Below are 26714 nucleotides of genomic sequence, written 5' to 3'. Positions count from 1 at the left end.
GCGGCCTGGTGGCTTCGCGTCCGGGAGCATGGTTACCCTTCACCACCACCAGGGGACGTCCCAGCAGGGCCCTGGGTCTCTCGTCCAGTAGACCCTTCAGGCCAGCTGAGGCCTGGCATTGGCATTTACAGTCTTACTGCTGAGGAAGCCAGGATTCACGTGTCCCCAGAGATGTAGAGAACCCTCGTGCATGTGTAGCATGAGGATGAAGGCACGAGAAGCCGGTGGGCTGCAGCGGCGGCGCTGTTCATGCCGCTGCGTCTCTAAGTGCTGCGCTTTCCCTGAGCACACGCGCTGGATCCCGTGCTTTACGTGATGGGTAAAGATCCAGCTGTGTGAGGGAGGTTTGAAAGTGCTGGCTTTTTTTTTTTTAAACTACTTGCATTTAGTTTTCCTCCTAAGGTAAATGTTTAGATTTAATTGCTTTCTGGGGTGTTGGGCAAATTGGATATTGTCCACAACACACTATATGGCAAAATTCGAAGAGTTGTTTGAAAGAACCAGTGCGGCGGTTGTTGTTTTTTTTTTTTAAAGGCACATAATGGATGGGGTAGCATTTAACAGAAGTCCCTTGCGAAATAAGCAAGGTAATCATTCTGTACTGGTCAGCACCAGTTAGGCCTCAGCAGGACACTGGTTCCATTTGGGACGTCTCATCCCAAGAGGCAGATAAATTAGAGGGTGGCCAGAAAGCAGTAAAAAGATGGGGAAACAAGGACTGTTGACAAGTAGCTGTCTCTCTTCATCTGGGAGACCAGAATCGAAGGCTAAGCACACCCCACGCCTCAGAGGACCTTCAGGTGTTCAGCATTGCTGAGGGTAACTGTAGAAAGAAAAGTCAGTTGTTAGTGGAGCTGATGGTTTCATGAAAGAGGTTTTTTGCTCTGACATAGGGAAAGGGGAGGCTTGGGTCTTTGCAAGAAGTGATTGATCAAAAGGGTCTTTAGGGGGACCGCCTTTGCAGATGGTTGTAGACTTGTTGGCCATGTTGGCATGATTTATTTGACGCCTCTATCCTCTTAAGATTGCCAATATGGGAAGTTTGGGGAGCCGAAAATGATTGCAGAATTCTTTATTCTATGTATTTTTCCAAAATGTTCTCTGTTGTTTTTAGGGCAGTAATAACAGAAGAATTCAAAGTGCCTGATAAAATGGTTGGATTTAGTAAGTACCCACGTCATTTCCTCTTTCCCTGATTCCTGTCCCTCGTGTTCCCTGTAATCCCCTTCGCGTGTCTGTCACGTGTAGTACAGTGCTTTGCACACTGCGTTCTCCGGAGCCCCGAAGCGGGCTCCACGCGGGGTGCTGGGCCGTGGGCTCCCCGCTGACGTCAGCTGGGGTACCTGTCTTGTCTGCTGTGTTTCACGCACAAGTCCTGTGGCTCGCTGGTTTGCTGTGCCGCGAGCCGAGTATAAATGTTTGTTGAGTTAATGAAGTCATCCGTGCAGGGTTAACTGTGGAGTAAGGGGCGCATCCTCACCCGGTTTCATTTGTTTCAGTTATCGGCCGGGGAGGTGAGCAGATCTCGCGGATTCAAGCAGAATCTGGTTGCAAAATTCAGATTGCGTCAGGTAAGGGCTGCTTTTTTCATAGATCTCAGTGTGGTAAAAACCAGACTTCATTATAAAGTCAGATGTAGTACTCTGCCTGTTGCTTAGGAGTCTATAGGGGCTTGGTAAGTATACGCGATGGCTGTTTTCCCTGCAGTGGAGCTGGCCTCCCAGGTGAGAACCAGAAAAACCAGAGCAGAAGCAGGTCCCGGCAAAGCCGCCCATCTGGCGTCTGGGGAGACAGACCCTCTGCGGCTCTGGGCCCAGTGTGGTCCCTCCCGAGCACCTGCTGGTCCCGGACCTCTGTTTTCTGCACCAGAATGTGATGCCAGGCAGAGTGGGGCCTGGGGGAGTGCTGCTGTGGCTCTGGGCTCACTGCGGGGGTCTGCTCACCACTGCCCTGGAGTCGATGGTCCCTGCCCTTCTTGGAAAGGGGCCGGCCAGAGGCTCTGGCTCTGTGAGCACGTGTGAAGCTCAGCTCAGGACCTTCCCCACGTGAGATGGAGAGACACAAACAGGAAGAAGAGTTGTTACTTTGATTTATAATTTCATCATCTGAGTTCGACCACTTTCCACAGCAGAGGACAGGATTTAGAGGACATTTGACGACAGACATGTTTGTTATTTTAAAAGATACTTCTACCGTGTCTCGAAGGCAGTTGCTGCTGTTAACCATTTGTCTTTCATTTTTTGAATATGAATTTTCAGAGGCAAGTTTTTGTTGTTGTTGTCTGTTTATTTTTAATTGGAGGATAACTGCTTTACAATGTTGTGTTGGTTTCTGCCATCCATCACCATGAATCAGCCATAGATGTACACATGTCCCCTCCCCCTCGAACCCCTCTCCTGAGGCAGTTTTTATTTTAGGAACAGAATAAGGGTCCTGTGTGGTGTTGCAAAGTAAGGTTTTTTTTCCCCTCATCAAATGGCCCAGCACCAATTCCGCTTGGATGTCACTGTTCCCTTGCAATATTTGTACGATTACTGGTAATAACTCTGATATGCATACCATTAAACCCCACACGAGTGTGCCTCAGAGCTGCCGGCAGGTACCCTTTAAACTTCCCTGCAGGTGGACAAACTGAGGAGCAGTGGGTTCAGTGACTCTGGCACTTACTAGCACACTCATGGGGCAGGTACGAAGCTGAGGCTGGTAATTAGGACCAACGCAGAGCCCACGGCTGTGTCCTTCCCACTGCCCCCTGCAGGACTTGTTTTTATTTGGAGAATCCAGGCTGGAGCTCCTAGCTTCATATTCTCTCCGCAAGCGGGAGCAGACTGTTTTTCTGGGAGCCGGGGCTTCTGTGGGGCTGGTGTAGGAACCAGCCCGAGAGACAGTCTCTGCACAGAGGCAAAGGCGCACGGTTGCCTGATGCCCACCAACACACCTCGTCTTCTTGATTCTTCTTGTAGAGAGTTCTGGGATTCCAGAGAGGCCCTGTGTACTTACCGGAACCCCAGAAAGTATTGAGTAAGTTTATTTTATTTACTTTCTCCTTTTCACTCTTCTTCCTCCGTCCCCAGCCGGGGAGAAATGGAAGGGCAGAATTGTTACTGAATACTGTCGATCTGTACTGCAGTCTGGCTGCGAAACACAGATGCTTCCTCAGAGAAGGATCTGGGAGGCTGCCACGCCAGGGGAGTTGTTCTGTTATTTTAAACACATAAGGTATCACCGATTTTTTTTCAAACCCTACAGAATTTCTCACATCTGTCATAACACCTACTTCCTAAAGCAGGTCCTCCAGAGTGTCCGTTCACCCTGCCTGAATGCTCTCATTAACTCACTTCTTCCTTGTTAATAACCTCCTTTACCTGAGCAGGTTTGGATCAGTTAAGCCTCTCTCACTTTGGGAAGCGTTGAGAATCCTGGCATCACGTCTCTTGCCTGGGGCTGGTCCCATCGCCCTTCTGATATCTGTGAACCCAATGAGTCTACTCTGTTGCTGGCCATTGCCCCACTCAGAGGGCCCTGTGGACCAACCAGAGGGTGTTTTGCCTCTTGGGACCCTTAGAGCAGCCTTGGGACAAGCCTCACTCTCGTACATGCATGCCCAGAGGCCTGTACCACATGCGAGCCTCCTAAGTCCCAGAACCTCCTGGGAAGGGGGAGGTGCTCACCCCAAGTCTGCTCCGTCTCCTCTTTCCATCTACCAAGCAGCGTCACGTCGGGGGACAGGGGTGCCGAGATTATGTCTGGCTCAGTAGGTAGGGCTGTTTTATTGTTTCCCTTTCTCAGGGAGTCTAGATGAGTTTAAATTCTCTTGTTCTGCTGTAACATCGCAAGCAGTGAACCAGAATAAACACCACTGGCAGGTGTGCATTAGAGGGCAGGCAGGACGCTTTTGCTGGAGTCCAGGCGTTTTTCTTCCAACGCAGGTCAATCTAGTGCACAGGCAAAATACTAAAAGGCTGCTGTAACTGAGAAGATGCCCACGGCTGGCTCTACACAGAGGCTCAGGACTGCAGCGGGCAGCATCCATTTCCTGCTGTTCGCCTTCTTCCTCCTCTTCTAAACATTCCTGCTTCCTGTTCTGCCCAAGCCGTCAAGGCAGCAGGGTTATAACTTGAGTAGAAAACCTTTTTTTTTTTGCTTCAGTGCACAGTCCAGCCAGCCTGTTCAGTAGCTATTAAAGGAACCACAAAATAGATCATACGTGGTGATTCAAAGAACAAACACTGCAAATAACAGCCAGGGGAGATTCTGGTGCAGAAAAGGAGGTTGGCCCAACAGAGGACCTCAGTAGGCTGGGTTGTACTACTTCACCAGTACAATTTTCCTCTCCCCGTCTCCAGGTACATCAGCATAAAATTCCAGGGGAATGCAGGCTTTTGACCATCGAAAAAGCCCCAAGAAGGTGTACATGGCCATGCAGTTGCACCAAGGCCCTGCCTCCTTTTCTTCCCCACCCTTGAAACTGAGCTAGTGACTCCTAGCCCTAGCTGAAAAGTCACCCAAGCAGTCTGGTTGGTTATGGAGAAGAAATTCCGAGTTTGAGGATTCAGATGACGACTACTAACCCTTGCTTTCTTTCTTTCATCCTGTCTTTCTCCTTGCTTTCTCCTCTGCCCTTATTTAACCACCGTCCGTTGAGCGTGTGCTCTGTGAGGAGGGTTGTGCTGGACTGGGGCGCAGAGAGACGCAGGGGGATCAAAGGTAGGCTCTGCCACCAAGGCCGCTGACATTCGAATAGGAGACAGGCGTGTGTGTGGCATGCACACGAGACACGAGGGCAAGCGGAGGGCAGACGTGGAGGGGCTGTGGCGGGACGTTGCTCTTGTGGTGCGTGTTGCTTTCAACTTCAGCCCAGTAGCCTGGCGGATGGCAGAGCCCTCCCGGGTAGTGGGGGCAACAGCTGGAGTTGGCTGGAGGGCAGCCTTGACCCCTTCTTGTGTTTCCCGGGTGCTGTTTGTCCCTTCCTGGGCGCCCGGAGCGTTCACTTAACCACTGGTTCTCTTGTGGTTCTTCTCCCTCCCAAAGACAAGCCAAACGGCTCCTGGGGCAGATCGTGGACCGCTGTCGGAACGGACCCGGCTTTCACAATGATGTTGACGGCAACAGCACGGTCCAGGAGATTCCCATCCCAGCGTCGAAAGTGGGTCTGGTCATCGGCAAAGGAGGGGAGACGATAAAGCAGTTGCAGGTGCGTGACCCCCGGCCAAGCAGCACTTCAGCAGGCCTCCACTTCCTTCGTCTTCCCAGCTCGGGAGGTTTGGTCATGGCTCTGGCTTGCCCGAGCTGGGCTGGCTGTGCATCACGGCGCAGGGCTCCCCCCGAACCTCTGCCCAGGGGCTTCCACACTTCTGAACATTTACTGTGGCCAGGCTTGATGCCAGCTGTGACACCAAGGCCTGGGGTCCCCCTGAACAGGCAGCACCCACTGTGGCAGTGAAGCCCTGTAGAGACTCAGATGAAGACCCTGTGTCCAGAGCTGGCAGCACTCCTGCTCATCAGCTGTCAGGCCATAGATGCAGCCGTGTACTTTGCTAAGGCTCAGGGTCCTCGTCTGTAAGAGCAGGGAGGCGCTGCCCTCACTGTTGTCGTGAACTGAAGTAGTACCCGTTATCTTTATTTATGTGGGACCCTGAGCGAGGTGCCCACTACTGCGTAAATGCTTCATGAACTGCTCTGAGCTCCAGATTCCCTCATCTGAGACATGTGGGGCCAGGCGTGCTTTAGGATTTAACACCCCCAGCAAGTTCCAGGGCTGCACCGCGTAATCAGATAGAGATTTCCACGGCTGAGCATAGTCACAGTCACTGAGAGGAGGACTAGAAGGATGCTTCCGTGAGTTTGAGTTCGTTTTGCTGCCAGATTTCGTTAGGAACAAGCTCTTATTTCAGGGCTCAGGGCCTTTGAAGTTGCAGGTTGGAGTTGTGGCTTATGTGCTGTCTCAGAGCCCAGTTCTCGGAGGCAGAAGGCTTTCTGCTGAGGACCCATGTGCCCCCACAGGAGCGGACCGGTGTGAAGATGGTCATGATTCAGGACGGCCCATTGCCCACAGGAGCAGACAAGCCCCTTCGCATCACCGGAGACCCGTTTAAAGTTCAGGTAGGAGAGAAACCGTGGGTCAGGCAGGTCCCAGGTGTGGTGGCATCACTTGGTGGTATGCTTGTTGTGTTTTTGTCATTTGGGAAATCATAAGGGGGGTGGTCCTTGATTTAAGGTAAGCTATGTTCTCACTCCAAGTTTGAGGGTGAAGAGAACTGGGTCATTCTGCCCTGTACCAGGGCTGCTGGACACATGTGGCTGTTGGAATCGTTCATATTAAATAAAAAATGAGTCCTTTATTTACACAGGCCGTGTTTCAAGTGCTCAGAGCCAGCCCGTCCATGGAGGCTGTGGCAGGGGCAACGCATGCACAGAGCTTGTCCACAGCACAGACAGTTTTGTTGGCTGAGGCAACTCTGATCCGATGCAGTTTCTGGTGCTGACCTGTAGTCAGCTCAGGTGCAGGCTCCCTGTGGCTTTTATTTGTTCCCTCAACCCATTTCAACAAGACAGCTGGCTGAGGTGGGAGGTGACTAAAAAGATGCCTGGACCACGGAAGGCACGTGCATGCCATCATCGCAGGCGCCCCATGTGCCTCCGAGGATCGCCCCCAGTGCTGAAAGCGGGCAGGGGCTCAGGTCTCAGTCACCCAGGGGCTCTGCCCTCCAGCTCTGTGACTGTTGGCAGGAGTGGGCATGGGCGCGCGTCTGTCCCCGAGAGACATGAACGCTCATTTTTCTGCCAGCCTTTGCTGCACTTTGAATCTCTCCAGAGCAATACATCTTGGAGAGCCAGCCTGGCAGCAACAGCTCTCCTCTGTAGGGGCTCTGGGGCTTCGAGCTGGCCAAGGCTACCAGTCTCTGACAAAAGGTTTCCCCTAGTTCTTAACATGGTCATTCAGCTGAGCTCAGATGATAGTCCCTGGTAGATATCATCTGATAATACTTTTTTCTGGTCAAGGTCTTCATATAAAACAATGATTTGAAAACAGGATTGAGGTGATTATGGTGGCTGCTCTGCTTAGGTTCCGGTCAGCAACACGGCCCTTCACGCCCTCCCTTCACTCAGCCCCGTCAGGTCCCCCAGAGTTTCCAGCCTCTTTAAATGTAGAAGGACTGTATCTAACCCTTCTGCACTTGGCTCATCCAGTCCAGCCTGTGGCCTCCACTGCTGTGCGTCGTAGAGCTCTTTGGATGGAGGGAAGAACTGGCTGGACAGGAGAAAAGCCACCTCCCAGAAAACCTCCACTCTTTCCTTCGCTAGTGGAACATTTGGCTTTTGTCTTTTGTAGAAAAGATACCTGGGCAGAGAGCTTATTTCATTGATGAATTTGCAGGAAAATTATTATAATGGAAAGTTTTTAGTATTTATTTTTTAATTTTAAAACTTTATTTTTTTATTTGGGAGAAGCTGTCTGCTGTATTTAGGGTAAACTGTTCTTTGGGTTTGGTTTTTTTTTTAATTTTCCAAATTTTTTATTATGAAAAACTGCAAATATAAAAGTTGAAAAGATGGTGTAATCAACATCTGAATACCCTCAACCTGCTTATACCATTTATGTGTGTGTGTGTGTGTATTTTTTATTTTTTTGCTTTACCATTTGTGAGTAAATGGCAGGTACCATGTAACTTTTCTGGGCTTCCCAGGTGGCTCAGTGGTAAAGAACCCCCCCACCAACGCACGAGATGAGGGTTCAACCCCTGGGTTGGGAAGATCCTCTAGAGACGAAAGATGGCATCCCAGTTCCAATATTCTTGCCTAAAAAATTCCATGGAGAGAGGAGCCTGGCAGGCTACAAGTCCATGGGGTTGCCAAGAGTCAGACGCAACTGAGCACACGCATATGACATTTTACCTCTAAATCCTGCAGTATGTATCTCCTAAGAATAAAGCGTCCTTTTTTATTATAAAGCGGCCTAGGAAAATAATAGTAGTACCATGACATCATCTTACAGTCAGTCCGTATTTCGATTTCTCCAAATGTCCTTGGACATTGCTGTTTTGGTTTTTCTTGTTGTTTGATTTGATTTTTTCAGAACTCTGACCCTTTCTGGGTTCCCACAAGACCTTGACTTGTTACATGTGGTTGCTCCTTCGCCCCAGCTCCTCTGGGACTGGTGCTGGCCCGGGTGGGATGGACTGACTTAGGGACCTCCGCGGGGAGAGGACCCTGGATGTGCCTTAGAGATGGTCAGGTGTGGGGCGTGGGCTTGCCAGTTGGGAGGAGACACTCGAGCTCTGCGAGCCGGCAGGTATTTGCAGGCTCCCAGGCTGACCTCTTCCCTTGACCTCCCCAGAACTTCTCTGCTGAGAAAGCTACCCCACAGTCAGAGCTCTCAGATACACCCTCTCCCCACAAGAAAGAGATGGCATACTGGAACATAGTGGGACGACCGTAATCGAGTTCTGACCCAGCCCAAGTGTGCTGACCCACTTGCGGCTGTAGCAGACAGTGAACCCTTGTCTGTGTGGACACTTGAGATTTTATATGCACGCCATGCTGCTCGGCAGCAGCCTGCCCCTGTCCCAGGTAACAGTAATAATCATACAACACAGTGAGTTTTCCCACAGCTGAGCACCTTCTGAGGCTTTGAGCCTAGCGTAAGAGGGTTTAATCTTTCATCTGGGGTCATGTGTTTTTTTCAGGATTGTTTTCCTTAATGCCTTTTATCTGTGTTTATGCAGCAAGCGAGAGAAATGGTCTTAGAAATCATCCGAGAGAAAGACCAAGCTGACTTTCGAGGTGTGCGCGGTGATTTCAGCTCTCGAATGGGAGGAGGCAGTATAGAGGTATGCTTGAGTTACAGGTTAGTAGGCAAGCTTAAGGTTGAAGGTCATGTTCTATTAGCATTCAACCTTGAGCAAGTTATTTAACGCCTATCTCATCTGCAAAACCCGACAAGTATGCTTGCTTCCCTGGGGGTGTATGGAACGAGTGTCAGGTGTAGTGAGGGATGCCAGCTGCGTGCATTTCAGGGACTGGGGTCTTTCCCCCTGGCTTGGGGTTGTGCTTCAAAGCTTACCCCACTGCCCAGATAAAGACCAAAGTCCAGGTTTTCGCGGTGACCTGTGTTGTGATGGTATCTAACCGCTAAACCTATTTTGCTGATGAGGTGGAATGGGATTGTAATATATCCTTGATGTTGCTACAGCATGAGTGGATCTTGCAAACATGATGCTTGATAAACTCAGCCCAAATGCAGAAGGTCAGATATCATATGGTTCCACCTACATGAAGCGTTAGACTAGGCAGAGAGACAGAAAATAGAATAGAGGTTACCAGGGCAGTGTGGTTTCACAGATACTGACTGCTTATTGGGGTGATGAAAAGGCTTGGGGCATAGGCGTCGGACACTGTGATGGGGTTTAGTGCCATTGAAACGCCGCGTTTACATCGGTTAAGGTGATAAGCACTGTGTTACGTGTGTTACCACAAAAGAGTGAAGGACCATGTACCAATGTGTGTGGTGCATTTATGCTTATTTCATAGAATTTGGAAGATAAAGTTTTAATCTTAAATATTTTTTAAACTCTTTATCAGGTTTATTCTTGCTTTACTTCATTTTTGTAACTATTTTTGATCAAGTCTCATACCTGCTAGATGCATTTAATGGACAGGAATACAGTCATCAACCACAACATTTTTCCTAAGAGGAAAAAAAATATGCTTTATGTATCATTTCCAGGAATATGTTGTAATAAAAATGGTATGCATACACACTTACACCAGACTTGCAGAAAAGACAGGTTTGCAGGGAAATGCTGATGAGGTTTTGTTTCTCTGTGCTCAGGTGTCTGTGCCTAGGTTTGCTGTCGGGATTGTAATAGGAAGAAACGGGGAAATGATCAAAAAGATCCAGAACGATGCCGGTGTGAGAATTCAGTTCAAACCAGGTTGGTTTTGATGATTCTCGAAATCTTCAGCATTATGAAGAAGTAGAGAACACCTCACAGAACAAGGACTTTGTTTTGTTAGCCCGCTGTGTGTTCTTTGCTCTCTCTCTCACCTTTTCTCTCGTTAGCAACGTTCTGTTACCAGATTTCCAATCCAGTTTCTCCTCCGGCCCTCATTTCTTTCTGTGGATTTGCTGGCAGGGTCACCCTTCATGTACCAGAACACGCTAGCCCAGGAGTGTCCAGGCCTTTTTCTTTTTTTCTTTAAGGGAGTGGGGTTCAACATTAGCATTTCCAGCTTTTAATTTGCCAATTAAAGATTTAAAAGCAAACACCTTATTTTTTATTTCATAACATTAAAGATAAAACCATTTAAAAAAAATCTTGGCCTTCCCTGGTGGTCTAGTGGTTAAGGCTCTGTGCAGGGGGTCCCAGGTTCTATCCCTGGTCAGGGAACTAAGATCACACAAAGCCCTGTGGCATGGCCAAAAAAAAAAATCTTAAGGACAGTTCTTTAAGTGTTACAAATTTACTTTTATGAGCAAAATTATCTACAGTGTCTTTATTTTCCTCATCGCATGAGGAAAATCTTTGGAAAATATTGCCATATCTCAAGTCTATTTTCAAGTTTAGTTTCTGTAACTTTTTTGTTTTAACATTTATTCATCTGGCTGTGCTGTGTCTTAGTTGCGGCATATGAGATCCATTTCCCTGACCGGGGATCCAGCCTGGGCCCTCCGCACTGGGAGCATGGAGCCCTAACCACTGGACCACCAGGGAACTTCTATGATGCCCCTTTTAAATGGCTGTAATTGCGTAATGAGGTTTGACAGAAACCATGCAGAAAGACGTAGCCGTACATGTTTCCCTGCCTAAAATGTGTCCTGAATGTAGAGGTGTGTTCTTATCATCCCTTCAGTGGTGGTAGGAACACTGACTGCAAATCAGACTGATGTTTGTTTCCTTCTGAAGCAGGGCTTTTCCTAATCCCATCTCTCCCATCTTGTTCCACAGATGACGGTATTAGTCCGGAGAGAGCTGCACAGGTGATGGGACCCCCGGATCGATGCCAGCATGCAGCACATGTCATCAGCGAGCTTATTCTTACAGCACAGGTGGGTCTGGCTCTCCAGAGTTCTCCTGTCTCACCCTGGAGAAGCAGCCTGGAGCAGTCGCCCCCCTCTCAAGTCCCATTTCTAAAAACCAGTACTCTCGTCAGTTACCTCCCTCCAGGATTATGGCCAGTGGCTTCTCTCCGTCTGTCTTTTAACTGCCTTCATTTTATTTTTTCCCTGCCAGTTTATTATTCTTCTACCTGTTTATTATTGCAGAATCTAGATTGTCTTCACAAAAGTAAGTTCCTGACTGTTTAAGCTACTTGGAGGATTCACAGTGTAGCTGGCCAGGTTTCGAACAGTTGGGCACACCTATTATAAGACAAGTCAAATCTACTCTTAGCTTTAGAAGGCACTTCGTGATCTGCCAGGATTTTAAAGCTGTCTTCAGGCACCAGAGTCCATGCTCATATTCACATTTCTCTGGAATGAGAGCGGGCTCGTGTGACACCTTCCCCCCTGTGTTACACACTGCTCTGGGGAGCTACTATAGCTGGTGGTCGGCTGTCATGTCATGTCCCCCAGGTTTGTAGGAAAAGTCAGAGCAGTAGGAGCTGAAGAAAGAAGCAAGAGGTTAGAAGCCATCATCCCAGCTCTACCGTCTTTCATGTGGCCTTTGGCAGCCTAGCCATTGAGCCCCTCTGGGTATAGTTTTCTCAGCAGCAAGCCAGGGAGGTTGTTTGTACCTGGTGGTACACCCCACATGGTCCCGAGTCATCTGGGGGTATACCTGCTGAGGTTACAGATTTATGGACCACCCCCCACACCCGCCCCGCCCCAGATTCCTGAATCAGAATATCCAGGAGTGGCTTGGGCTTCACCCATAGTCCCCAGGCAGTTCTTAGGATGAGGCAGGTTCAGAGAACAGTCACGGATTCCTTTCTGACATCCTTCTTGTGGTAAGAACTGATGATCCTGGAACTGCGAAACTGTGAGATGAGGAGGAGACAGCCTTGTCTCCCAGAGCCCGAGGCGTACCCCTTTTAGCAAGTCGGCTGTGTGTGTGTGTTCTCACGTAGATCCCTAAATCACCTTGTTTGCTGGTCGTCTGTCGCTCATAAAAGCAGAGTGCCGCAGGAGGCATTCGTCAGTTCGGCTTCCTGCTGGTCTAGATTCCAGGTAGACATTCAGTTCACTCTTGGCCGACGGCATCCGGTTCCCTTACTCTGCACTGTGTCACGGGTCTGTCGAGCTGCCCCTTCCCTGAAGGAGCTCTCAGCTCCACCGGGTTTGCCATCAACATTGAAAAGGTTTTCAGGGCTGCCGCTCCTGAGTGCCTCACAGGATAGAGGCCAGAAGGGCTGCTTCGCCCTGGAGAGAAGGGGGTCTTCCTCTCTTGGCCGCCGGATGTGGGCCTTCTATCTGCTGGGTGAACGGTGAGAGCCCCTGCAGCCCCAGACACGGGCGGGTATGCCTGGCTTCCCCTCCGTCTTTTGAGGAGTGAGATAACCAGTTTTGGTTGGTTTGCTCTTGTTTTTAATCCTTTTATTCCTTTTGCTGGTTGGATTGCAAGGTGCCGAGCTTTAGCCGACTCTTTGTGACCTCCATGGGCTGTAGCCCGCCAGGCTTCTCTGTCCATGGGGCTTTCCAGGCAAGAATACTGGAGTGGGTTGCCATTTCCTCCTCCAGGGGACCTTCCCACCCCAGGGACTGAACCAGCATCTCTTGGTTCTCCTGCATTGGCAGGCAGGTTCTTTACCACTCGCGCCACCTGGAATTGCAAGGTATTCTGATTCTCAGAGCAGTGTCTGAATTGTTCTTTATAGCAACCTTGTCGGGGGAGGGCCCGAAGTCACGCTTGCCACTCACGTGTCACTTTCAAAAGCCCACACGTAGCTCTTCAGCGTCTAATATCAGGCTTCTGGTAGGCTCAGCACTGAGAAAACCAGCTCCTGATGCCTGTAGACTGGGGCCCAGTGATTAAAACTCCCGGGATCAGGGCACTGGGTTTCAGACTTCAGAATTTATACCTGACTGCCTGTTTTAGTTGGGTGTGTTTGTGCTGTTTATGTAACCACGTGATTTGTCTGCACACATCTCCGTGAATGTTCCTGTGATTTGTGTTAATTCTGGTTTTAAAAGAGCACTTCAGAATCTGAAATGTGGGAGAGGTGCTCAGGTCCTGATGTGTGGCTTTGATTGCATCCTGTCACTTAGCCTCCTCCCCAGAGAGGAAAACTAATCCTGGAGGCAGCGGCAGAAACGTCACTTGAGCTCCGCTTCCTTCCCAGGAAAGAGACGGCTTCGGAGGCCTGGCGGTGGCCAGGGGGAGAGGCCGCGGCCGTGGCGACTGGAGCGTGGGGACCCCCGGCGGCATCCAGGAGGTGACCTACACTGTGCCGGCCGACAAGTGCGGCCTCGTCATCGGCAAAGGTAAGCCGTGCTGTGAGGGGTTGACGCTCCCCCTCTGGCAGCTTGGCCTGAAGGCAGACAGGCCACACGTCCAGTACCTCCGAAGCACGAGGTTCACACCGTTTTCTACACTTGACCAAAGGGGCCAGGCGCAAGGCTGCCGCGGCCTTCCAAGGCACCCCCCTTGCCTGGGCCTTCTCATGAGCCAGGGCACAGCGAGTACTTCATCCCTGTGTGGAAACAGATGTTATACAAGGGAGACCGGCTGCCTGTTGAAGCAGCCTGGGTTGCTGGAAATGCACAGGTGAGGGGCCCCTGAGTGTTTTGTCAGTGGACTGATTGGGGATTAACTCACTTCCAGGGAGCTTGGAGGAAGCATTCAGATCATTTCCGCAAGCGAAGAGTGCGTTCCTTTTTGCCTCACTGGATGTGGGTGTTTGGTCTGCACTGACACGACGCGTGGGAAAGGCTTTATCTTTTCAGCGCGTTCACCGCAAGTGACAGACACCCTGTGGAGGGAGACACACCTTGATTTGTCAGTTGTTTCTAGGTGTTTTAGAGAACATTGGGTCAGAAGCCCTTGTTACTGGCTAAATGTGGCTCCTTCCTTCAGTGAAAAGCAAGGGAGAGGGCAGACCGGTTTCTGGGCCATCTGAGCTGGCAAGAAAGGCTGCTGAGAGCAGGTCTGGGGCCTGAAGCAGTAGGCCCGGCTTCTCCACCCTCTAAGCAGAGCCCTGAGCTGGCAGGAGACTTGTTCAGCGTCGGGCTTTCTGTTTGCTTCTCAGTTCATTCCTTTTGTATGTATTTGACAACATATGGAAGATAAAAATACCATTTTCTCCCAGAGTTTCCCCAATTTCTGTGATCACCAGGCATCTTGTAGCTGTTGGAGGGGTGCTGGCATCCCACGGAACACGGCCCGGGGACATCTTCACCCCCAGAAAGCCGAGGCTGCTGTGGCCAGTGCCCCCGAGCCGGCCTTCGGTCATCTCCCAGAGTCTGTTCTGGGCCCCGCTCTCGGACGCTGTGTGTTTTATGCTCTTTTAAAACGTTTTATCTCCTGTATCTGTGCTGTCACTTGGTTATTAGCCTCTCAGAGGTGGGAGGAGTGACGTGAGTTTGTTCTGATTTTCTGGCAGGGCGTATTCATGCTGGGAGGTGTTCAGTGGACATTGTTAGCTGCCCAAATGCTGCGATCATTCAGACATGTGACCCAGACTGTCAGCTGGCCTTCTGCCATGACGTTAAGTCCAGCTGACGCCTTGGAGTTCGAGAGTCAGATCTAGGTTTTTCTGTGCTTTTCGAGAACCGTCATGTCAATGAAGGTTTCACGGAAAGTGTCTTTTCCAAAGCTGGCGGAGCCTTGCTGCCGGTGCTGTGACAGTTGCTTGTAGTCACTGACGCCTCGGCGCTCACAGGACGGCCTCTCTGTCCTCTGTCCTCTATAAGGTCCTCCTGAGCGATCCCCAGAGGAAGGAGGCAGCAGAATGCAGCAGTCACAGACGCTGTGCCCTACCGCTCCAGGAGCAGCCTCAGGAAGCCAGGATGTATTTCACTGGGGCAGGAGCTGGGGTCTTTCTGTAACTCCCTCCCTGCAAGGGCTGAGTCTGAGGTCTTCCTGTTTTCTTGGGAAAGGCGCCAGGGTGAGGGGCGCCACACGCAGGCAGGCCTGCTCCCACCCCCCACCCCCCACCCCCCACGACAGCCCTTGGACAGACGCTGCGCCTCCCTGGGCCCCTGCTGGATTTCCATGATAAATAGAGCAATGGTGACAGATAGTGTGGCCAGCCCTGCTCTTGTCAGCCAGGCCTTTTAGCAGGTTTGATTAATTGCTTTACGATTTCACGTCCGGCCGGGGGGCCACTGGTGGGTCGCTTCTGCCCCCCATCAGGTGGAAGAATGGAGCAGGCTGCTGAATGTGCCTGGAGACAGCCACCATGTGCCAAGCTGGTGACCTCATTTTGCAGGAAGATGAACTTAAATTAACTCCTTCCGGCCCCTCGCAGTTTTTCGGTGCCTCCTCACTGTATTAGCATGCGCCCGGCGCCTCGAGGAAAAGTCTAGGGCTGCAGGCCCGAGTCCCCGACCTGAAGGAGGGCCTGGCAGGGCCTGCAGGTTCTCAGTCCCAGGCATGCACGCCCTTTCGTGCTCTTGCCTCCGGGACCAAGTGGTCTGGGCAGAAGTGGGGTGTGCAGTAGAAGGGTCTCCCACCTATTCTTAGCTCTTCATCACTCCCCCAAACACTCTTGCCTAGGAGCGAAGCTGCTTACCTTTCACGATGCAGAGAAGATAAAATTCACAACCTGTGGGTAAAGGTCAGTAGTTCGGGGGCCGGGAGGGGCTTGTACAGACCCGGAAGTAGAGCGAAGCTGCTGAAGACTACAGCTAACCTAACCCTTGGCTAGCGCTGCCCCCAGGAGCACGTGTTTGCTCAAGGCAGAAAATGCAGGGACGCTGTCCTTACACTGTCGCCGATCTTCAAGAAAATCATCCATTCAGCCTTTGGGTCAGCTGGACTTCTCTTTTTATGAATTTCCTTTTAAATTGAGCACCACCCTAAACCCAACTAGCATCCTGCCCAAACTGATGCTGAGCCAGGCTTTCCTGAATGCCCACAGCCGCCTGGTTTCCTTCCTGTGATGCCAAGGGCCGCTCACGCTGCCTTCAGGGAGAACGGCCAGACCCAGGCCCCGTCTTTACTCCTGGGCCCTCGTAGACTCCCCTTGTGCTTTCAGGGTGAGATGAGCCGGTGCAGGCCGAGCCTGTTGGCCAGGCCCCTGCTCACCTTCGCCTTGATGCTTTGTGTACACGTGGCTTTCCAGCCGTGCGGGTGAGGGGCAGGCTGGGGAGGGAAGGGTTGTGGACACGTTACAATGAAATGACAGTTGGAGGTTAGTTTTGACTCTGGGTGGGCAGGGGTGACACAGAGACTGGCCTCTAGTCTTCGCTTTGATCCTTTGGGGCTCCCTGGTACCCTACTCCAGATTTTATACAGACTGTCCTCCTCCGGTTTTATAAAATCCTATGCTCCAAATTCTCCTTGTATTCTGGCTTTACCCTACCCCAAACAGCAGAGCGGATCTGTAAGTTCTGTGAAATCTGGAAGGAAGAATCAAACCATTGTTAATGCCGGTGGAGCTTTTGTTACGCAAATTTCATTAAGAGACTGGGACTCTCCCAGGTTTTCAAAGAGTCCAACTACATTTTCATTAGCCCTGCTCCACCCAGGCCTCTGTGACCCCCATCCTCAGCCTGCCTCTCTGTCTAGACCCGCCCCCACCCACGGTGAAGACAGAGACTTGAGGAGCGACAGGATGGGGGTATTAAAGGCCGGATGGGCTCTGGGTGTCGCTGGGCCTGTGGCTGTCAGTTTGACCTGTGGAGGGAGGGGACCAGCCCTGCGGTGACACCGCCCCCACCCCCCGCCGGGCCGAAGGCCCCCATTGTGCCAGGGAAGGGCCGAGCGGGAGGGAGCGCCTTCCCCAGCTGAGCTCATTGTGTGTAAATCTGCGGTCGGGCGCCTCAGCCCAGGACACGGACGGGGACCAGTGGCTGCTCTGTTGGGGTCCTTGCCTCAGCCTGGCTCAGAGGGCAAGACCAGCTTCAGGGCAGAAGCCTGGTTTCACGCGTGAGACAGCCCTAGTTTTGACTAGAACCGTTCTCAAGCATAAGTGGACAGGACTTGTCAACTCTTAGGACGAGCGCTGGTGGGTGGAAAGCTCCCCCTGCTCCTCTGTGAGCTCCAAGCTTGGGGTTTGCCACACAGTTGCCCACTTACCCTTGTGTCTGTCCTGCCGCCCACAGGGGGCGAGAACATCAAGAGCATAAACCAGCAGTCGGGAGCACACGTGGAGCTTCAGCGGAACCCCCCTCCCAGCACTGACCCCAACCTACGGATATTCACCATCCGGGGGCTCCCTCCGCAGATCGAGGTGGCCAGACACCTCATAGATGAGAAAGTCGGCGTACGTACGTGGGCCCTGCCGCCCGGCTCGGGAGTCGCGGGGGTTTCTTTTGTCTGTCCGAGGTACCTGCTTCCCCCCAGAACCTCACACTTCCCGGGCCTCTGGGTCCTCTGGTGATGCAAGGGCCGCGGCCCCCTCCCCCGGTGCCGAGGGGCAAGGTCATGGTGCAGGGACACGGGCCAGGCCCAGACGCGCAGGGCTCCCCTGGCCACCGCTGCTCAGGCCCGAGCCGCGGCCCCGCAGGCTAGAGGAGCAGCCGGGCGGCAGCCTCCCCCAGCTCTGTCCCCGGACCCCCACGGCCTCGCCCTGGCGGCCAGCCCCTCAGGCCAGCCCCTCAGGCAGCGTTCATTGACTCTGGCTTTAGTTTCAGGCGCCTCAAAGCAGATAAAGAAAGGGAGTGTTGATGGAGGACAGATGGGCCACTGCTCACCTCAGAGGGGCCGTAGAGTGGCAGAGAGAGCCGTGGGCCGGCCTAAGTTGACGGGAGAGTCCAGCAGGTTGGTCCCTCCCCCAGGGCGGCACGCCAGGGCAGGCGCGGTGGTGCAAGACTGGCGGCGTGGCGCATCGGCCACCGGAGGGGCAGCAGCCACCCCTGCAGTCAGGCCCTTCCGCGGGGAAGGAAGGCTAGTGAGTGCCGCAGGGTGCCTTTACCCCACGAGTCTCTGTCTTCCCGGAGACTGTGGCTCGTCCCGGGGCGGGCCTGGGCAGAGGGCACTGGTGCGGCCGGCGGGCAGTGAGAGTCCCCTCTGTGCCCTGACAGGGGACCAGTATTGGAGCTCCTGGACCCTTTGGACAGAGCCCCTTCAGCCAGCCGCCTGCCGCACCTCATCAAAAGTGAGTCTTCCGCACCCATCTGGACTGCGAGAATTTCCTGCCCACCCAGGAGGCCCTCCTTTGCCGCTGCTTCTGGGGATGCCAGCCGGAAGCCCAGGGTGTGGGCAAGACGCATCCCTGTCATCCCTCTGGCCTGTCCATGGCTCACTGACCAGCACTGGGCTGAGAGCCTGCCCAGAGGGCAGAGGGTCCCCTGGCCCACCAGCATCCCCAGGGAGGGCTTCCCGCCCTGAGCTGGGTCAGGGAAGGGTGTCTTTTGTGAAAGCCCTTCCTGTGTTGGGTCCTCAGCTCTTGTCTTTATCTGTTTCCCACTTTCTTTCAGCACCTTTCCTCCAAGGAGCTCAGGGTGCTTCCCAAACATTGCTGCTAAAGTGAACGGAAACCCCCATAGCGCCCCTGTGAGGTGGGTGGCCGCCTTTACTCTGCTCACTGGCTTCTCCGGAGACCTTGGTGCTTGCCTGGGGGTGGGAGACGGGGTGGGGATGCTGGTGGGGAGGGGGTGTGGTCTGCCCTGGAATGAATGGCCCTTGTCCTCCGCAGTGGTCCTCCCGCCTTTCTGACCCAGGGCTGGGGCAGCACCTACCAGGCGTGGCAGCAGCCCACACAGCAGGTTCCAAGTAAGTGATTCAGGAGGAGGCAGGACCCCCGCTCCCAGACAGGCCTCCTGGGGCCTCGGGCACATCTCCAGCTGGGCGGGGACACAGGGCCTGACGACTCCTCAAACCTTTCTGTCCCACCAACCCCGTCCTCCTCCGGGCTCCAGTCTTCACCCCTATTCCCTGCCAAGGGTCCAAGAGGCCTGTGGCTTGGCCTGAGTGCCCCCGCCCCGCACCCCGCCTCCCCCGCACTGGGTGCCCACCCGCTGTCCCCTCTGGTCTCCAGGCGGCTTGGCCTGAGTGCCCCCGCCCCGCACCCCACCTCCCCCGCACTGGGTGCCCACCCGCTCCCGCGCTCTGGTCTCTAGGCGGCCTCCTCCCTGTCTTCTTTTCTGGCACCATCTTAGGAAGGGACTCTTTCTATCTCCTGAACTTTCAGAAAACACAAAGAGAATTTGCTGTCTTAAGAAAACTGATTGTAAAAGAGAAAGGTTGTTGGAATCATACCCATGCCCTTTCTCTAGCCCACATCAGCTTCAGGAACTCGTTCTTGAGTTCAGTTGCCGGGAGAGCTTATTTTTCATAGGCTTCCCCCCGCCCAAAAAAACCAAAAGCCGCACGAAATTGCTTACCTTAGGTTCTTTTTGTATGGGGACATCTGAAGGGCCAGCCTGGCAGTATTTGGAAAGCGCTCTTCGGCGCATCGGCAGGCTTCCCTCGGCGCCAGGCCACTGGACACGCTGCTCTCAGGAGCTGGCCTCGGGGTTCCACCCCTTCCCCCCTGCCCCCCAGCAGAGCACTGGCTGTGAACCCTGCCCCAGGCACCTGTCAGATCCATAGCTAGAGAAGCACCCAGGAGTCCGGAGCCTGGCTGGATGGCCTTAGGCGTGTCCCCCTTTCTCTGGGGCTCCATTTCTTTTGTCAGTGAATTGAAAGATTTGGATTTGATTTCTAAAGCACACGTGAGCTCTGACACTGCATAGCAGTGTTCTTTACCTTCTCTTCCCTGGCATTTTCTTAACAAAACGTTTTAAACGTGCAGAATATCCTTAAGAACTCCACCACGAACACCTTCCCACCACCCAGGTTCTCCCCTCCCCATTGCACAGTGCTCGCTCACCCCACAGCCCGGCACATTTCCTTTCCTCCTGTTCCATCAGAAGGCACCCCCAGCATGGGAAGCGGCCTGGGTCAGGGCTCTCCCGTGCCCATCACCCAGGACAGAGAACCCGGGAGGAGCCCCCGACTGTGGGGAGACTGTCCCGTAAAGCTGCAGGGTTCACGTGCGTCTCCGAGGGGGTGGGGGTTCCTGCAGAGCCCACCCCACTGCTGCCCCAGGCCCAGGTGGGTAAGGAGTCAGCAGAGGCACTCGGGCCGAGTAAGCAGAGCACAGCTCGTCCTGGTGTTTCGCCGGCTCCATCTGTGCTGTTGCTTGTTTACTCAGGAATTGAGAATTGATTTTGGTCCATCTTGTTGAGAAGAAAAATCCTGTTGCCCACGCCCTCCACATCTGAGCGGGGCGCTCCCACTGACCCGTTCCTCATGCCTGGCCTTCTCCGATCTACGGCCTCCTGTCATCAGCATCCAAGTCCGAGTCTGGTCCTGCCCCAGTAGGGAGGGGGCTCTTTCCCCAAACCCATGCCCCTCTCAGTCCTCAGTAAATTAACTCTTGGGGAAAGCATTTGACCATGAAACCTGATTTTGAGTACATTCTTCCTACCTGAGAATGTCCTTCCTGCCTGAGAATGAGATGGTTGGGTGGCATCACCGACTCAGTGGACATGAGTTGGAGCAAGCTCTGGGAGTTGGTGATGAACAGGGAAGCCTGGCGTGCTGCAGTCCATGGGGTCGCAAAGAGTCAGACACACCTGAGCGACTGAACTGAGCTTCCCGCCTGCTGCAGGCGGTGATTCTAACCGAAAGAAGGACATTGGTGGGGCCTTCACAGGGGGACACACAGGCCAGCCCTCAGCAGAAGAAAGGTCCCGCCTTGTCTGTGGTCAAGTCTAGTAACCACCCCCCACCCCATGCCCCAGACAGACTGCTGCTGCTCTGCGCCTCCCCCCCCAGCCTTTCCACACCCAGTAATTCAGAGAGGAGGGCGGGGGCCCCCCCTACACACGTCCTCTGCCCCCCAGCCCACCCTGGACAGCGCGAGGCTGGGTGGGGGTCAGGTGTGCATTTTGGCGTCAGCCCCTCGCTGCGTGTACTCCATCTTGTCATCTTGAACAGTTTCTGGAACTTTCCCTATGTGTTTCCTGTAATTTTCTCCTTGTCCAGAGGCAGCCATCAGTCTTTGAACAGTAAGGGCAGGGGAAGGGAGTGGTCAGTGCCATTTGGACTCTCTGTCCATCTGAGGGCCAATCCAGGGAGCCGCAGACAGCGCTCGGGGCCTCAGGTTCTGGCCCCGGAAGCCCAGGTCTCTGACCCATGGGAGTCGAGGCCGCTCCTGCTGCTTGCCCTAGCCTCGCGGGGCTCAGTGGCATCCTCCCTCAGGTGGCCTGCCTCCTTCCTCCCGGGCCAGTGAGCAAGAGTGGAGAGCAGGGCCCGGAGCCTGTAGGCCGGGGAGCCCGAAGGCCTGACTGCCTTTGTGTTCTCTGCACAGGCCAGCAGAGCCAGCCGCAGAGCAGCCAGCCCGACTACAGCAAGGCCTGGGAGGACTACTACAAAAAACAGAGTGAGTGCTTCAGCCTCTCCACAGGGAGGCCCCGGCGCCGGGGCCCACGCCTGCGGGCTCCAGAGCCGTGGCTCCCGTCACCTCGCCGCGTGCCCTGTGTGCGTCCATCTGGGCGTCTGCCTGTATCTGCTCCATCTGCCCCAACCCTGTCAGCGAGTTGCGCAGGCGTCTTTGTCTTCCTCCCCTGCTCGATCTTCCCTTCTGGGCTCCACACGGGGCGAGCCTCAGCCTGGGCTGTCCACGTGAGGACCCTTGGTTAGGCCCAGGCCGGCCAGGGGCCGTCAGCCATCTCGCCACCCAGCCACTGCCCGGCTCTCCCTGGCCATCACGGGGCAGGTGAGGCAGGGAGGAGGTGAAACTGAGCGGGGCCTCTGAGGCTGCAGTAGGGACTGAGATGTTTTCTTCCAAAGTAAGCTCCTCGCTGTGCCAGTTTTCTCCACTAACCCAGTTTTTTTAAAAAGAGGAGAAAACTTCATAACGGCAACCCTCCCCCCAATAAAAACTACCTCAGGTGAATCACTGAAAATGAGTCCTGAGCCCTCTGTGTGCATCCCACAACTGCTGAACCAGCGCATTCAGGTGTGGTCAGAAGAGGTGTCTCGTGTCTTGAGTCTGAAGGATCTCACTTGCTGCTTGGAAGAGCGCGGCTCAGACACTGTCAGAGAAGCAGTCATCCTGTGTTTGCGATCGTTACCAGGCCCATAGCCCTTCTAGGGGCCGGGGCAGGGGTCAGAGGGGTCACCGTCCCCTGGAGCAGCTGGTGAAAGCGCCTGTGCCCAGTCTTCCCAGACCCCCCCAACCCCCACGGTCCAGATCCTGGACCCCCATGGGCTGCGATGCCCCGTGCAGGCGCGCGCACATACACCCCTGCCGGGGCGCCTGCTTCCTCGCCCTCCCTCCTCCCACCCTGGCCCCGGGCACTGGCAGGGAGCTGGCTGGACAGACAGACGGACGCCGAGAACATGGCTGATGAGAGAAGCAGACTGTAGGTGTGGAGCGGGGCCCAGGCGAGAAAGCTCTGATAACCATGCTGTCTGCAGCCATGCTTGGGCAGACCACGTCTGGCCAGACAGCGTGGGCATCAGGCACTTCGTCCAGGCGCCCCCTGGGAAGCCTCCCAAGAGGCTCTGGGAAGGGGTTCCTGCAGGCTGTGCCCTTTGCCTCCCAGTAACCGGCGCTCTGCTTTGCCTGTCAGGTCACGCCGCCAGCGCCGCGCCCCAGGCCAGCACCCCACCGGACTACACCATGGCCTGGGCGGAGTACTACCGGCAGCAGGTCGCCTTCTACGGGCAGACGTTAGGGCAGGCGCAGGCCCCTAGCCAGGTCTGTAGCCAATCGCCCGCGACGCCGGGACCACCCAGGCCTCCACTCCCCCACCCCAAGCCTTCTGTGTGTGCCTGACCTCGGGCCCCAGTGGTACAGAGCCACCACCCTGGCCCCCTCCTCGCCCCTGCTGGAACAAATTGGAGCCTCTTAGGGAAAGAATAGGTTAGGCAGACTGCCGGGCTGAGCGGCCTCGGTGTCTTCCTCTGGACCCAGGCTCCCAGTTGTAAGTGAGCCTGCCAGGCTGAGCCGGCCCTGGGCAGGCATGGCACTGCCCCTGGGGACTGGTGGCCACTGCCCAGTGCTGTTCTTGAAGAGGGTGGGGTGGCCAGGCTGTCACTTTTGTCCCCAGTCAGCAGTGAGGGGCAGCAGGCGGAGAGCAAGTCCCCCCCTTCCAAGGCTGGAAACCAGAGGGCTCTGTCCAGAAAGTTTTCTTCCAAATGTGGGGAAGACGGGGGACCAAGCACTCCTGCAAGCCGCATTCCAGGTGACCTGATGCCGGTCAGGTCCCTGTGCACAGTCCCTTGGTGACCACAGGCCCTGAACCCCCAGACCAGTCTGTCATCTCACTGGGAAACTGGGCCCTGTGGGGACAGGAGTTGAGGGGGGGAGGCGGTAGGTGACCAAGGAGAAGTGTCACTCACTCCCCTCTCCCCGCCCAGGATCCCTGTGGAAGGAGGCGCCCAAGGCCTCATGTGTGAGAGCTTGTCTGGGCCAGATCCCGGGTGCGAGGGCAAGAAGGCGCTGAGACATTGGCGCTCACACACGTGTGTGTGTGTGTACGCCCAAGCACGCGTGTGCCAGTGCCCATTACCTCTCTGCAGACAGAGCCCCAGACGGCACATCAGCACCTGAGACTGTGCCCTCAGACTAACCTGTCCCCCTTCCTTCCACAGGAGCAGTAGGACCCGCGGCTCCCCTCCCTCAAAAGCATTGTGAGCAAAGACCTGTTTGTAACAGAGGTTTTTGGATTTGCAAACCCTTTGATGAAGAACCTTTGTTTTGTTCTGTGAAACACTATATTTAGATTAACAGAATTTTTCTAAAAATCAGGAGAATTAGTTACTAAAAATTGCTGACAATTTTTGTTTCATTATCGTTGTTCGTTACTTCAAATGCGTAAGCTCTGGGAATCTTTTTGGAGCAATACCTGCAGATTCTGGTACCAGAATGTGCCTCAGAGCGGTGACATTTCAACGTGGTGTGTTCTGGTTTTGTTTTGTTTTGTTCGTGTGTCTCTTTATTTACAGTTTTTTCTGTTGCAACAGAAAAAAGTGGCTTGGAAGTCTTAGGTGGTTTGTAACAAATTCTTTAAAAAAATTTTTAAACAGTATTTAAATATTCTTAAATGTGTAAATTCATTAAATGTTTTACTTCTAATTTCTTGTATCTTGGCTGTCTGGTTTTATTGCATTTTTTAAAAAACTGAACTATTATGTATTGTAATTAATTATGTGAATTCTGAATTGAGACAGATAATTGTATTGCTGTCCAACAGGGATCGGGAGGGGGCATTTTTTAGGGTTTGTATAATTTCTAGAGTTCTAAGGGGGTTAATAATATAAAAATGTTTTTGTGTGTTTAGCAGATGTTTTTTCATGTCTCCATTATCTACCGGTTGCAATTGTGTATCTAAGACCTCCAAGCTTGTTTTAAAAACAAAACAAAAAAACCTTTCTCTATTCTCTCAGAAATATAAATACTGTTATTTTTAATATTAAAAATAAATTCAATATAACTTTTAACAAACACTGTGGAACATTAAACCGCATAAAAATGTAGTAACTATTTTTTAATTCCAAGGTGTTTTTTGCTTTTTTCTTTTAAATATTTTCTTAATATTTGTCAAATTAACTAGATGAATAAATAAATCTAGCATTAACCGCAATATGAATTAAATAATTTTGATTTAATAAAAGGGATAATATGGTTTCCAATGTTTACTGTAGTGTATCTTGTACAGGTAACATGTATTTTTAAAGGAAAGAAAAACGGAATTGAAGCTATTTTTTTTTTCTTGCATTTTTCAATTGACCTGGGGGACATTCCGTTTGAGATGTACTGAAGTTACAGTGTCTGGGAGGTATTCTCCTTTTTTTCCTTATAATGCTTGAAATGTCTAACTATTAAAAAAGGCAATTGGAAAATGTTATGCATGTTGTTTTTTTTAAAAAAAAAAAAGACGTGTTCTTTTTATTTGACTGACAATTCATTTTACACTCTACATAATAAAATTTCCACAAGACATCTTGTGGGCAAAGTATTTTTCAGTCTGTTTGCTTCCGGTCTTGTTCCTCCCACGGCCCCTGCCTGCTGCCCGCCCCCGCCCACCCTTCCAAAGAAAGGCTTCTCGGTCCCATCACCTGTGCTGCCTGGCCCAAGCTGATCCGAGCACAGCCTGCGTTTGCAACTCCTTCGTTAAGCTAACTTTACCTTAATGGCTACGCATCATCTGACAGTTTTGACTTTAGAGCCTGGGTTACCATCAGCCCCCTTACCTGTCACATCTACACATCTCTCAATGTGGGTGTGACACCAAGAAGTCAATAACGGGTCTCCTTGCGGGGGTGCTGTCATCGTAAGTGGAGCCGGAAGATTCATCGAGGGCAGTCAAGATGGGGGTGGGGGGGTGGCCGGGGGCGGGGGTCCAGGCACATCCCCGCACCTGAGTCAGCTCTCTCCCGCCCACCTACCTCCCCACACACCCCTGGGAAATCAGAACCTAAACGGGCAGCCTGGATGTGGCCCGGTGCATCGGCCGCCCGCCAGTTCCTTCCACGGCCCGGGGCCTGCCCCTTCCCTGGATGGGTGCCGTTTTCTCTCAGCCCACATCAGTGGTGGGACCTGGGCAGCTGGGAGAGCTGGAAAGTGCCAGGAAACATGCTCGTTCTGTTTCAGTGTTTTTATGAAGGAGACAAAAAAGGGTGCCCCTACCCCCGGGTTGAAGCCAGGGAGGGTCCTGTGGATTCAGGACACATGGGCACAGTGTGGGCCCTGGACTGGAGAGTTTTTGAGGGGGTAAGGAGATGGGCCTTTGAACTCTCCTTTTCCTGCCTCCTTTCCCATTGGTGGAAGTGACCAGCTTTGAACAGAGCTCTCCCCTTGACTCTGAACTCTCCTCCCTCTGCTGTGAGCCGTGCGCGTGAGGCACCTCTTGGTTTAGACACAGGGCTGCGAGGAGGACCCTGTTTAGAACCTCCTTATGGCTCATTCTCATGGCATGTGACTCCCGTTCTGGTCCCTTTTCTTCTCTCTACCCCAGGCGCTTAAGAGGAGGGGGAAAAAAAGCATCTGTGGCTCGTTTAGGCCAACAAGGAGTGTGGAGAGCCGCCCATCTGTAGCCATTCTGAGGCCTGTTGAGAGCCGGAAGACAAAAAGGAGACGTGGCATCTCTGACTACACCTCTAGAGAATCGACTTTGACGTTGAGAAATTGAATAGTAAAAGCCACTTGGAAAGAAGGAGGGGGTCGCGCCAGAGAAGGGCATAAACGCTGATGGTGGGAATGGGATTTAGGGAGACGGCATTACAGAGAAGACTTCCTTCTAATTCATCTTCCAAGCTCCGTGCCAAAACAGCATTTGGCATGGTTCACAGGGAGCGATTGTGTGATAATGAACCCTAAGGTGTCCCTTAATTGAAGACTGAGCATTGCGGTTTGTGCCAAGAGTCATAAATGGCGCAGGCTTGCGGGAGGATGCATTTTCTTAAATGTATCGGTAAGTACAGATTAGCGCTTGTCCCCAGTGAAATGCCCATACTATAAATTATGGAAATCTCTCTCTCTCTCTCTCTGATGCAACCTTTTATTGAGAGGGGGTGGGGTGCAGTATAGCAGGAGGAGGGGGGAAAGTTTGCAAGCATATGAAATTTGGCCTCTCATTAACATGGCGCCCACGGAAGATGGTTTTCATCAGC

General features: G+C 52.9%; 1 protein-coding gene across 2 annotated transcripts in view; it reads left to right on the top strand.

Moving 5' to 3' along the window:
• FUBP3 (far upstream element binding protein 3) overlaps positions 1 to 25060 on the top strand; it is a 49643-nt gene extending 24583 nt beyond the window's left edge. For both annotated transcript variants that reach the window (XM_070378838.1, XM_070378837.1), the window contains exons 4-19: positions 1115 to 1164; positions 1500 to 1571; positions 2964 to 3021; positions 5032 to 5194; positions 6004 to 6102; positions 8727 to 8831; positions 9833 to 9935; positions 10950 to 11050; positions 13282 to 13423; positions 17207 to 17367; positions 18128 to 18201; positions 18524 to 18604; positions 18742 to 18818; positions 21403 to 21474; positions 22670 to 22797; positions 23694 to 25060. In XM_070378838.1, the coding sequence (XP_070234939.1) occupies positions 1115 to 1164; positions 1500 to 1571; positions 2964 to 3021; positions 5032 to 5194; positions 6004 to 6102; positions 8727 to 8831; positions 9833 to 9935; positions 10950 to 11050; positions 13282 to 13423; positions 17207 to 17367; positions 18128 to 18201; positions 18524 to 18604; positions 18742 to 18818; positions 21403 to 21474; positions 22670 to 22797; positions 23694 to 23702 (1495 nt within the window). In that variant the 3' untranslated portion in view covers positions 23703 to 25060. The remainder of the gene's footprint in view (positions 1 to 1114; positions 1165 to 1499; positions 1572 to 2963; positions 3022 to 5031; positions 5195 to 6003; positions 6103 to 8726; positions 8832 to 9832; positions 9936 to 10949; positions 11051 to 13281; positions 13424 to 17206; positions 17368 to 18127; positions 18202 to 18523; positions 18605 to 18741; positions 18819 to 21402; positions 21475 to 22669; positions 22798 to 23693) is intronic.
• Positions 25061 to 26714: the final 1654 nt, after the last annotated feature.

This window comes from Bos mutus, chromosome 11, assembly GCF_027580195.1.
Source record: "Bos mutus isolate GX-2022 chromosome 11, NWIPB_WYAK_1.1, whole genome shotgun sequence".
NCBI classification, from domain to species: domain Eukaryota; kingdom Metazoa; phylum Chordata; class Mammalia; order Artiodactyla; family Bovidae; genus Bos; species Bos mutus.
Note: the sequence above shows the minus strand (reverse complement) of the source record. Positions and strands in the feature narration are given on the sequence as shown.